The sequence below is a fragment of the Pagrus major genome, chromosome 17, assembly GCF_040436345.1.
Source record: "Pagrus major chromosome 17, Pma_NU_1.0".
NCBI lineage: Eukaryota > Metazoa > Chordata > Actinopteri > Spariformes > Sparidae > Pagrus > Pagrus major.
Genome location: NC_133231.1, coordinates 18,706,167 through 18,719,707, shown reverse-complemented (window position 1 = coordinate 18,719,707; position 13,541 = coordinate 18,706,167). Strand labels below are relative to the sequence as shown.

Below are 13,541 nucleotides of genomic sequence, written 5' to 3'. Positions count from 1 at the left end.
CCAGAGCGCACAGGACCATTAGGGCGCGGTCACTCTGGATGAATCAAGTTATGCGCGTGGATGAGAAGCGTCTCCAAACGCTGGCTGCGTGGGCAAGTGTACACGCTGCCTTACAGGGGCGTGGTCAGGTCGAGGCGCTGTGGATCTGTACGTTTAATGTACTGGGCTGCGGGGCGTGTCCGCATTGAAAGGGGCGTGTGCATCCCCACACAAGTATCTTTGCGCTCTGTGCCATTCATTTGTAGCGCAGCCGCTTCTAACGCGCACTGGCACTTAGGTGAGACAAGAGCTCTGTCAGTCGGTCACTCATCCCGGGGAGAGGACAGCAGTAACTGGACAGGCAGAATCAAACCACCCGGCGCGCCCACACACCCAGACCAGACTCAGAGGCGGCAGTTGGAGCACTTTTGACGCACGACGCGCAGGGACAGCAGCGCACCGACCAAACTTGGACCTGACAGTTCACCTACATTAAACCTCCAAAACACCTGCAGCCGAATATGGAGCGCAAAATCCCCAATTTCGCCGGCACCTGGGATATGAAGAGTTCTGAAAACTTTGATGAACTCTTGAAAAAGTTGGGTGAGTGATAAAAATGATGACACAAATGCGGCTTGACTCATTTTTTGCGGTTTCATGTGACGCTCTTATTTCTGTGCGTACTGACACAGATCTGATGTGTCAGCTCAAACTGGAGCTTTCTCAGCACATTATAGGTCAAATCTTCCTATGTGTCCGCGCACCAGCGAGGATCACCCCTCTGTGCCGCATGGGTGGGGGGTCTTTGTCATTCTGCAGAACCCAAAATTCAACGCTTGGCCCCCAGCCAGCCTCACCCCTTCTCCTCTCCTCTCTCCCTTTGGCCTCGCCTGTAAACACAATAGAGACAAGCGGCGGCACATCTGTCTGTGTCACAGCCTCCGATTGTGTGTGTGTGTGTGTGTGTGTGTGTGTGTGTGTGTGTGTGTGTGTGTGTGTGTGTGTGTGTGTGTGAATGTGTGAGTGAGTGTGCGTGTTGCAGAGTGACCGTTATGGCGCTATACAGTGCAGGACAGCCACATTATCTGAAGTGACAGTCGGGGAAAACGACAAACACCTGCTGCTGAGATTCAAACAGCTTTTTCATTCACATCACTGGCGCATTTGGAGTCCGGACAGGCGTCATGGTGTGCGTGTGTACGTGCGCGTGCGCGCGCAGAGTAGTCTGTCGTTAGTAGCCAATTCCCATTAGATGACTTGCCAGTGCACACCTGGAATTCATATCATCGCGTAAGGGCGCACGGAGAGATGAGTGCACCGAACAACGCCACCTTTTGTAGCTCGCTTTCTCTCTCTCTCTCTCTCTCTCTCTCTAACACACACACACACACACACACACACACACACACACACACACACACAGAGAGATACAGTCTACTGAATATAAAGGTCATTGAAATAGCTATGCAATGGCGCTATTGTTCTGACAAAAGATGCGAGAGGACGAGTTCCAACTTTCTTGTCAGACCGACGCTCCAATTAGCGTTTAATGGGTCCATGTGCTTATGCGTGAGGCAGAAAGTGTGTGTGCGCGTGTGTGGGGAGGTTATATCAAAGGGAAAGCTGGCAACGTGATGGTATGGCACCGTGCGCAATAATCAGTGCAGGTTTGTGTCACAGAGATGTGAGATGTAAGATGAGTATTCATGGAGGAGGAACTGCAACAGGAATGCAGGTTAAACTCCACGCGCACACAAACACACAGACAGACAGAGAGAGAGAGAGAGAGAGAGAGAGAGAGAGAGAGAGACTATAATTCCTATAATTTCCCTCTGCATTGGCATGACTGACAGAGAGGAATGGCCCTTGGTCTCAATGGGGGCCGAAGCGCAGCTGTATGCAGCCTGTCAGCACCCAGTGCCCTCCTCCTTCCCTCCATCCTCTCTTCCTTTCCTCAATCCTGTTCTTCTCCCCTCTTCCCTCGTCTCCCCCATGTCCCAAACGCTTCCTCTGCCCTCTGCTCTTTGACCTCCAACCCTGACCGTCTATCTATCTATCTATCTATCTATCTATCTATCTATCTATCTATCTATCTATCTATCTATCTATCTATCTATCTATCTATCTATCTATCTATCTATCTGTGTGTGAGTCCACATGTGGCCGGGTCGGTGTGACTTTTAAGATTTTGGTCACAGGTTTGCAAAAGTCTGTTCAGGTAATTTTCTGACTTCGAACAACTAGCAGTTACTTGAGAAGCCACAGCCCCCTCTGTGGATCCCAAATGGTCCACAGGCCAGCACTTGACTCCTGTGTCTGAGCCAGCAGACTGAGGAGACTCAGAGGTCAGTCGGTGTCTGCAGGTCAGTTTGTTGCCTGAAATAATCCAAACTTTTTAGGAAGGAGACTCATCTTTTCTTAAGTAGCGTTATATTTTCAACTATGGTTCCTAGAGCTATACAGACATGTTTGCAGTGATGTGCTGTTAAACCAAACTCAGTTTTTCACTCTTAAAGGCTGATATTATTCTGATGTAGAGTCATTACATACAAATAATGGGAAGTGGGGCCAAATTTACTTGACTTTTTTTATTAATTTGTCTTTTTAAGTTGTGTTTTAAGACTAAAGCCACACAGTGATCCATTGGTTGATGGTTTACTCACCTTTAGGGTTGCAACTAATGAGAAATTACAGTATAAGCTAATCAGTCATTTTTTTAACTGCTAAATCACTTAGTCACAAATGGCTAAAATGGGAATAATATAAAACAGAGAAAAGCTGTAAATCCTCACATTTTTAAAAACTAGAACAAGCAGACATGTTTTGCCTCATAAATAGTGTTGTAAAAAGTATCCAAAAGGCATACCTCAGTAAAAGTAAAGATATTGTGTTAAAATGTGATTTTGACAAAAGTGAAATTCACCCATACGTATAGTAGTTGAGTAAAAGTCTAAGATTAAGTGTACTTGCAACCACATTACTGTATGCAATGGTAGAAGAAGTACTTATATCCTTTACTCGATTAAGATTTGCAATCACACAGAGTGAAAATACTCAATTATAAGTAAAGGTCCTGCATTTAAAACTTTTTTATTCAATTTTAAGGTAAACGTACATAAATATAGTCTCAGATTATTCCAAATGTAATCAGGTTACTGTTGTGATGCATTGACATTTTTAATGTTGGATCTGTCTGAGTTTAAGCTAACTTTAACTTATTTACACTGTTGTTTTGGGTGTTTTGGATGTAAATTTTCTATCTGCAGTATCACTGGTAACAATATCTGTCAGATACTGTAAACGTAGTGCAGTAAAAAGTACATTCCCCCACGAAATGATTTAGATTATTAGTGTAATGTAGCATAAAAAATTAGTTCATGAGCCTAAATTCTACATCTGACTGCATGTCTGTGAAACTGTCACCAAACACATAAAAATTAAAAAAAAGTCATTAATGAGACAATGCCTCGGGTACGATGTACAGTCCCCTGCAAGAGGTTAAATTATGAATAAGACTATTCATTGATTAATATGATGCCTCCAGGAGAGAAAGCGGCTGCTGCCAAAGGGTGAAAATGTTTCCTGTTTCCTGCATGATGTTGTTTAACACAATGCAATTTGCACATAATCCAAGTGCACACACTGAGACAATGACAAAGCACACACAGCACAGCATGTGTGTGCAGCACATACATTCAGTGTGCAGCCTGGGCATCCTGATGCATGCTGAATGACTGTGCATTTCGGCGAGTGTGTATATTTACCCTTGGTGACAGGTGGGAATGTGTGAGAGGTGAGAAGTGCGAAACCCAACTCGACGGCAGATACACACTGGACGACGTACACACACTTCCCCTCGCACTTGGACAGAGATCTTCACACACCACACACAGACCACTGCCCCCACCACCACCACCACCACCACCTTTTTCCTCTCTCCTCCCACCAAATCGGTCTACACCTCATTCGCTCTCTTTTCCCACGCTGTATCATCAGTCTCGCTGCAACATGCTATGGGAATATGAGTGTGCGTCTCTCTCTGTGTTGTAGAGAGGAAAATGATGCCAATTCCACTGCAAAAAGTACAAATCACCACATGTCTGCGTGTTTGAGTCTGTGTGTGGGCGAAGATGATTACGTGTGAAGGGGAATACAGATGTGCTGTCATATGGCCTCATTGATTCCTCCTGTCATCATTATTGGACAGAGCTGTGCAATGCTAGGCTGCTCCTTTTACCCTGAGTGTGCAGGAGAACCCTGAACAAGCAGCAACACCACATCACTCAAACACACACACACACACACACACACACACACACACACACACACACACACAGGGCCTAAGGATAATGGCTTTGCATAATTTGGTAAAAACTGGTTTAATTTGCTTTGCTCCTTAGGGCTGAATCCTATAAACCAACACTGTGTGAAGCAAAAAAGATCTGTCCTATTAACCTGAGTTTACCCCTTGTGCACTGATAACATGGGAATATTCAAAGTTTGTACAAAAGCAGGCATTAAGTTGTGTTTGTTGCCCTTCATATGAAATTTAAAGATACAATATGTATGAATTCTGCATTAAAATGTCCAAAAACAGCAACAACTTTGTTAAATATTTTACTGAATTGTGTGCTTACATTATCCAAAATGTTTCCAACAATGTTCTAACCAGAGAAATCCACAAGTTTACTCATGGTTGTGGTGCGTTTCATTAGTGGGCCTGTCGCTACTCGGCGAACGGGACTAAACTTGACAGTATTAAAACTTTAAAACATTACCTCGTCTGTGAGCATTTGCACCTCAGTCACATCAGATAGAATTTCATCGGTAGCGGTGGTTGTTTAATGGTTTATTGAACACAAACAAAGCGGCCATTTGTGTTTATTCAGGTCGCAGTGTTTATACACGCCAAAAGGCCGGATTACTTCACTGTGCATTAGCCATAAACTAAAGTTAGTGAGGAACTGTACACAACCAATTCAGCACTCACCAGAGACTCCAGTTTTGTCTCCTCTAACTTCATGAAGTAAAGTAACATTTCCCCTTCAGCATCAGTCACCAGTCAACATTACAGTACACCTCCACGATCCACGGATCGTTGGTAGTTTTGTTGATATATCCTCATCTTACGTGTGTGTGTTTTTCAGGTGTGAACAAGATGCTGCGTATGATCGCGGTGACGGCAGCCTCCAAGCCGCTGGTGGAGATCTCACAGGACGGAGAGACGTTGTCCATTAAAACCTCGACCACAGTCCGCACCACCCACATCACCTTCACTGTTGGACAGGAGTTTAATGAGGCCACAGTAGATGGACGTCCCTGCACGGTACTTAACACATGGACACAAACATACTCCTGAATGCTCTTTCACTTCTACATTCTCTGCACTTTCACATACACAAACACACACGCAGAAGAAATGGGTCTATGGGGAGGGAGCTGTCCAGATTACATCAATCTGTTTCATTTGGCTTTTCATCATATTTGGACTGATAGCATATCTTTACCCCTCCCTTGGTCTCTGAAGGCCTATCATGCTACACTATGCTCCTTCACACTCTTTACGACCCCTTTCAACTTCCCGTCTCTCCTCCATTCCCCCTTCTTGCCCTTTCCTACCCTCCGTCCCTCCCTTATTCTCCCCGTTGCTTTCCCCGTTTTCCCATAGATGGCCTCTGTTTGGCCGTCTCCAAAGCAAACACATGCAACGAGCCAGCACTTCGCTGTAGTAACGATGAGCGCATCACAAGTTATCACCTCTCAGTGATTACCCTGCTCCACCTTCCTCGTCTTCTCACTCCATTAGCCATTCTCATTGTCTCCCTTCCCCTCTCAACAGCATTATGTATGTCTGCCCATAAACTCATCTACACATCCAACAACTAACATGAGGTATCTCATGGTTTTTCTTCTTCTCTCGTTCTCTGTCTTTAGAGTTTTCCACGTTGGGAAACTGACAGTAAGATCAGCTGTGAGCAGATTCTGCAGAAAGGAGAAGGGCCAAAGACGTCCTGGACCCGAGAGATCACCAATGATGGCAAGCTGATCCTGGTAAGGCACACAAACTATCCATCACGCCAGAGTTTATCAGACCCAACAACGCTATACGATAGGTTACAGAGCACAGATTACAGGGCCACTTTGTTGTACATATGGGGGATCAGTCAAGTCTTAACCATAACTACCTGTAGTGTTGAGTCAAATGCATGTCAACCTGACTTTGACTTTAAATACTCATTACTTAAACTGGACTTGACTCGACTCGAATGTGAAAGTTAATCCTTGATCTTGGAAAGTAGCAGATAAGGTAATTGTGAAGTGAACACACATGATTATTTTGTTCAGCTGTATCTTACCACCCCAAAACTATATTATTCCACCCAAGCACTTTTTGTAAGTAGCTGTTTTACAACTTTAAAAACATACAGCGACAAAATTCATGTACCTTTTGTTTGTTCTTGTAATTGTATTGTATGTATAAAATATATTATACCAAAACTATATTATAAATATAAGTATTGTTACTCCTAGTTTGTTACCTAAGTATAACATTTTTGAAGTCCAGGTAAGGGAAAAATATTTGCATGGTAGTTTCCTCTATGGCATTTCCACTAACCTCCAGTTTTCCTCACTTGTACTGCCATTCTTGTACTGGTAGTCATGTATTTTATTGGTCCCCCATTTGTAAAACAAGATTGGGCTGTAATTTTCAGGCTATAATCTTAAGTGTTGCCTTTTGATTACGAATTATATAATTGTGCTTAGAGTACCATAACGCCAATCGAGTTATTCGCCTGGCAGAAGTAGAAAGATTTTCTGTCAAGGTTGCGAATGTAAGTACAGGCCTCAACATGAAGTCAAACCAAGTGCACAACCAAAATCAAAACATAACCGGGCAAACGAATAATTATGATGCCGGTGATGCGTGCAGTGAAGGCTGATACTGAAACGCTAAACAGGTCTGGGTCGAATATGATTTCGATTCAGTTTTGTTCAGCTGCTGACAGCCACCAACACCTCTGTGAATGACAACTGCCCCACAAACAGAACGGTTGTAAATAACAAACCCCGCCCAGCTGGCACTTCAGGTTGCCTCAAACTTTCAAAGTATTCCAAATAATTATTTAACCCACGTCTACCGGTAAACCAGTCCAACCAGAGCTGACACATGCGTCCTCCACAGTCCTCTCTGGAGTAAACTGTATGAAGTATTTATGGTTGACGGCTGCATGAGGGTTGGCAGTGAGTACAAATCCAAGGCTCCTGATGTGCTTTTGGTAAATAATGTTGAGAGAGAATCAACATAAACGAACTTGTTCTGCAAAAAAATTAACTGTTAATATCAATTCATATCACACTGTGTTAAACATCCACATTCTCCTCTCTTTTCAGACCATGCGAGCAGATGATGTGGTATGCACCAGAGTCTACGAGCGACAATGAACAAGAGCACTTCTCACTTTTCGTCCTTCCAGCGTCCCCTTCTCCTGCATCACCACTTGCATCACTACTCCTCCTTGTGGGAGATAGCAGTCTCTAGTTTAATTCCATTATCTCTGCTAGCTTCACTATGTAATATGTGTGGTAATTGTATCTAGTATGTCACACATCTATCGACACAATGGTCTTAGCTCCTGAGATATCCGTCTGTCCCTCCAGCTCCATCAAATGTGGCCAGCTGGGTTTTAAACATGTATGTTTGTTTTCCAGAGTGACAGCTCATTTATTTGGCATTGTATGTATGTGTGTGTTTGTGTGTGTGTGTGTGTGTGTGCATGTGTGTGTATGTGTGTATGTGTGAGCGGCAGCAGAAGAGGTGTGAGACTATATTTGTAGATGTGTAAACCAATCTATGAGCTCTTCCAGTTTCAGGTCAGTTTTGATGTGTTCCCTTTCGCCCTGCCCCGCAACTTTCACCTTTTCTATCTCACGGCGACATTTTATATTTATTACTACACTAGGAGTCTGATACAGTACTGCTAAAGTTTTTACTTTGTGTCTCTTTTATATGAAATGTGATCATAGGAAACAACACTTTCTATGGAGAAAACAATAAAGCACGATATTAACTCAGCTTGACGTCAATTCTTGGCCCTCCTGTGCTCAAAACCATTAGTGGCATAAAAGTATTTACCAGTGCATCTGTTTTATGGTTTGTGAGTCTAGCTGTGGAATATGTGCACATTAGATGGCTCCATCTTATTTTAGGCTTTCTGTCAGCTGTCTGCAACTAGAATAACTTGTCTGTCCCCTCCCTCCAAGTCTCTCTCTCTCGCTCCCTCTCAGTGTTTTTGTCTTTCCATCCCTTAAGCCCTTTTTTCTCTATCAATCATCTCTCCCTCGTTATTCCTCCTATGCTGAAAATGTTTCCATTCGACTGTTTTTTCCTCTGTCTGCTCACTTTTATCACACATTTCATGCGGATCTGCTCATCCTGCAACTTTCCCTGGCATGTGAACCGTCACACAGAGAGCCAGCTGCGGGAATGCCACCATTAGACTCTGCTCTGTTTTATTTCCATTTCATCTGCCAGTTTGTTAAATTTGGTACCTATTTCTCTGGAAAGTCTTTAAAAGGCTGCTTGACTTAAAGGAAAAGTTCAACATTTAGAGAATATGTGGGGCAATTGCCTTTCTTGACAAGAGTTAGATGGCAGGACTGACGCTAACCTGATGTCTGTATAGTAAATTTGAAGCTAGAGCGAGCCGCCGGTTAGCTTAGTTTATGACAAAGTCTGAAAACACGGGGAAACAGTGAGCCGGGCACTGTACGAAGGTAAGAACCAGCACCTTCAAAGCTCCCTATTCAACATACAGTATATTATATCTTGTTTGCTTTCAAACAACTGCTCAAGAAATAATCAGGTGCATAGCATCCAAAAAAATGGCAAATTATTGTTTCTTATACTGTAAGGATTAAACAAACGAGATATAACGTGTTAATTCCGGAGCTTTAGAGGTGCTGATAGGTAGGACTGGGTATCAAACTTTGACCGAATTGCCTTGATATTAGAAAAACACCAGGTTACACTTGGAGGCGGGGCTCACCATGTGATTGTGTAATGTAATCTTTTATTAAAACAGATTTCCTAAAAAAAGTATTGTTCAGGTACCTGTATAAAAAGTCATGGTATCAGTACTGGTATTGAATTTTTTTAATTATACCCAGCCCTATTGATAGGTGTATTTTGCTAACCTTGTACAGAGCCGGGCTTTCTGTTTCCATTGGTTCCTGTACTCATGCTAAGCTAGACTAACTGGCTGCTGGCTGTAGAAATGACCATACACACATTAGAGTGGTGTCAATTGTCTAAACTCTCTGACTCTCGGCAGGGAACCGAATGAGCACAATTTAGAAAATGTTGCAACCTGTTACATGTGATGGTTTGTTACAAAGAACCATCTGAGAAATCGTCCTTGGAAACTGTTTGGAAAGGGCAGGCAGGTTAAAAAAATACTTGGCAGGGGATTGGATGCACCATCTGTCTATCACTGTCTATCAAAGATCAACAACAGGAGAGTGCCACCACCAGCAGAGCTAGTTTAATCAAACTCCTGACAAAGCCAGTTGAGAGAAGAGGAAAGGCATCTTTGTCATCGAAAAGTTCAGATCTAACTGATGCTACAGCAGCATCTATGCTAACTTCGTTAGGAGATGCCATTTTTGTTTTCAAACGAACAGTCGCTTCACACTCTCGTCACATCTAAACCATGCCGGTAGATCTTGCAAATCCAACTTCTTCGTAAGGTAAAAAAAGTTGAACTACTCCTTTTTACGTCCTAATTTGGGGAACATCTGTTGTTATGGTAACCAATGAGGGTGATAAGACAAACAAGGTCAACTTGGAACCGTTTTAGGTCGGACAACCTGACCAGTCATCAAATGGTCAGAGAGTGGGCGTGTCTCCAACAGCAGGAAATGCCAATTGCATTACAGGGTACAGCTGATTGACAGCAGATGTGCTTAACAAGGAGTCGGCTATTAGGGGACCTGGAAATGAAAAAAAGGGGCTGGGGAGAAAGATGGATGACTCTGAGTTCACACACTCGTACACATATACAGTTATACAACAAGTAAAAACTAGATAGGGAGGGATTCCTGAGAGAGGAATTTAGTGATGCTAAAAGTCTTTTATTTCTTCTTACAAACTATCTCCTCTTTATTTCTCTTCTTGCCCTGCAGCTGTGTGGAGTTACAGTGTGACCTCAATAAAGTCCCCTCCTCTGCCTCCTTCCCTAATAAAAGGGGTAAATAACTACCCCTCCCTCACTGTTTATTACCCCCTGGGGCAGTAAAAGGCAGCTGTCTGGCCCCCTTCAAAACGCCTGGCCCTCCACCGGACCCCCGTAAAAAAAAAAAAAACACACACACACACACACACACCATTCACATACCAAACTAAAAACACACATTCTGGGAACTCTTCACACATACCATCAAACACTCACACTGTACACGCAGCTCATAAAACCCAAAAGGTGAGCGGACAAACTGCCTGGTGCACAAAAACCTGTGAAAAGACGGAAAAGGTCTGAAAAACAAAAACGTCTTTGCTGCCGACATCCCGACTGCATCATTATCCCTGCAGGTTGTTGGTTTTGCAGAAGGCATAACGAGGAACAGAAAACAGTTTGGCAACATCTTAACCTCACTCCTACCCTGCCTGTAAGTCGAGGGAATAAACAAGCGCACTGCAGAAAGAGCAAACACGCACCTTCACATGCATACCCACAAAATAAAAAACACCTGTATGATGAACGAGCATGCCTACACATAACTAACACACTTCATCAGTCAGAATTAAGTGGAAATCCGATACCCTTTTAACATGTCTAACAAGGTAACTGTAGCTATCAAATAGAAAGCCAAACGTTGGTGCTTGTGTGAGAGCAGGTTAGTTTAGGTGCCCAGGGGCCACGGCTGAGCCAGGCTGCAGTTTGACAGATGACTTATGCACAGGGTGGAGTGGAGTGTGTGTACATGTCTGCATACTTCAGAGTATGTCACAAAAGTCAAGACGAGTGATTTGTGATCTGGTTGAAGCAATTATTGCCACACGGGTCAAGTGAATTCTGGGTTAGATAGTAAAGATGTGGGAAGGGCTCGTGGAAAAAAATGCCCTGCAGGTGTCAGAGCGGGAGAGCACAGGCCCCCATATATTCATGATATGCCGTTGCATACACACACACAAATTCATAGAAAGAAGCATGCATGCATGTGACAGTGTGATGACAGGTGAGTGTCATTAAACACCCTTGCATACTGTACTGTCTCTGTCCAGGATATTGATTTACACCCACACACACCTGCAAGCCTGCACCAACTTATACACACATCTAACGCTCACAAGCAGCGTGGTACAGTGCACCAATCTCCTGTGGCAAACGCAATTAGACCACCCAGGAACCTTTGAGGCCTCTTGTAAAACTTTGGTCAAGAATAGTACACATGAGGGCATACCACACACACACACACTGCTAGACCTACATCGTCCAGTTTGAATGTTTACTGAAGAAAAAGTAGAAATAAGGAGTCATCGAAACCACACTGGCCCTCTTGAAATGCATGTAAACACACAATTTCTTGGGTTTTAAATATGATCTTAAATTACCTAAAAATCCCCTTCTACTTCTGTCAAGATGCCACAGGAATGACATTAGAGAGCGGGGAAGGTATTCAATAAAGGTCAAGGGAAGAAATCAAGGCTATAACAGCACCTCTGTGCACTGAGCCACACAGGGGCACTCAAACCAACAACCTTCAAGAGCTCTTTAAAGTGTGGGCAGAGAATCCTTCCATCAGGGAAAATAAAATCAGAGAGGAGTGGAAAGGAGAGGCATGGAGATGTTGAGTCAGAGAGGCTAGAGGAGGGGTGAGGTCAGGGCGAAAAGCTTCCTTTTAACTTCCTCGTCTAATTTCTTAAAGATGATTGATTCACTTACACAAAAAAGGGATTTATTTATGTACTTTGCTCAGATATCTACAGACCCCGATCATCCCTGGTTCCCTGAGCATCATCATGCAAGACAATGGTGTTACAGTATACGAGAGGTAGGCTGCTGAATGAAGTCTTTGTAGAGACGAGGCATGCAATAATACAATCTGATTACAGACTCTGACAGTGACCTCTGGATAGTCGGAGGGAGATGATGGGAAGACGGAAGATACTGTTTGAAGAAAGAGGCAGAGTAAGTGAGAAGTTAAACAGGGAAGATTTCTCTCATGAATTTGACTTTGTAATGATGTTCTTTTCAGATTCACAAACTCTACTTGGCCAAAAGTATGTGACTGCCAAAATATTGTTCAACAAAGAAAGGTAGCACAGTGCACTTTCAATCCCAGCTGGGTACAGATGCAGGACAAGAGCACCATACAAAAGGACCAGGATACAATTAACTGCAATCCAATACAACCATTCCACCATAAATTCTTTACATCAAGTTTATGTGTTCAGTTTTTGTTGACATTAGTAGAAACAGGTTGCAGTACTGAACTAATTATACAGAGGTGTTTTCATTTTTTTGTTCTTCCTATTGACATACACAAGGGGGCAGAATATTAGAAACACCCCTGAATATGACGAAGTCACACAATGCTATTTATTATGACCTCAATGGGAAATCATATCAATATATCAATATCAATTAACACCTGAATGAAAGTGTTAATAACAACTGTACATTATGGGTGTCCTAAAAGTAGACAGTTGTATTGGATTGCATTAGATTGTATGGGTGATAACTACTTTTGTTGGATATATTGTCTCAAAATTAACTGCGATAAACGATATTATTCTCCTATATATAACATAATATAGAACGTACGCCCTTTCGAAGAGCTATGAACGTTAAACTCTAAAGAAAATCAAACATAAAATAATTCTGATTTATTTCTTATATTCATAATTTATATTTTACAAGATCACTTTAAAAACTTTTATACAAGAAATATTTTTGTTGAACCTATTTTATACTCAATGTAGTGACATTTTTCAGCCAAGAGGGAGGGCAACACCTCTCCTACATCCCTGCAAGCTACGCCTATGACTGAAACTAGTAAACATCTTATTCCATAACTTCAGGGATTTGTATGCTGCTGTAACGGCCTCCACTCTTGGTTTGTTGGTGTGGGTTGATAAGGCTTGGCTCACAGTCTGGTCTTTGTTTAAACTCAGAAAACTGCAGGTGCCTCGTTTTGTGTGTGCTGAAATAAGAAAAGGCCTCCCCCAAACAACTGCCATAAAAGTTGGAGGTATACTGTGTCTAAAATATATCTGTATTATTTTTACACAAATGAAGGTGGGGAGGTGCGTCCACATACTTTGTTCAAAAAGCATAGCACGTACACATGTAGCCAGTGACATGATATTATATGTAGGGAAGCAGACAGTGAGAAAGAGGGGGGTGTGAAGAGAGAGATGCCCTGGAGGATCATCAGGCATGACAGGGTGATCAACTGTCAGAACTCCATGACTCATTCCTTTTTTTTTAATAAGATCAGCTCACTGTAAAGACACAGTCACACAATCACACACACAGCTACACACACGGACTTGTTCTGTT

At 42.8% G+C, this 13,541-nt stretch overlaps 1 protein-coding gene across 1 annotated transcript; it reads left to right on the top strand.

Moving 5' to 3' along the window:
- The first annotated feature begins 494 nt into the window (after positions 1 to 494).
- crabp2a (cellular retinoic acid binding protein 2, a) lies at positions 495 to 7,476 on the top strand. The gene is made up of 4 exons (XM_073485857.1): positions 495 to 582; positions 5,127 to 5,305; positions 5,914 to 6,030; positions 7,372 to 7,476. Exons 1-4 carry the CDS (start codon positions 501 to 503, stop codon positions 7,420 to 7,422), a joined length of 429 nt encoding a protein of 142 aa, XP_073341958.1. The 5' UTR covers positions 495 to 500; the 3' UTR covers positions 7,423 to 7,476.
- The last annotated feature ends 6,065 nt before the right edge of the window (positions 7,477 to 13,541 follow it).

Bases quoted from the DNA above. Each gene is read 5' to 3' on its own strand.
- crabp2a (XM_073485857.1), top strand. From the start codon at position 501: ATGGAGCGCAAAATCCCCAATTTCGCCGGCACCTGGGATATGAAGAGT. The intron at 583-5,126 runs GTGAGTGATAAA...TGTGTTTTTCAG, and splicing joins TGAACTCTTGAAAAAGTTGG to GTGTGAACAAGATGCTGCGT. The intron at 5,306-5,913 runs GTACTTAACACA...CTCTGTCTTTAG, and splicing joins TAGATGGACGTCCCTGCACG to AGTTTTCCACGTTGGGAAAC.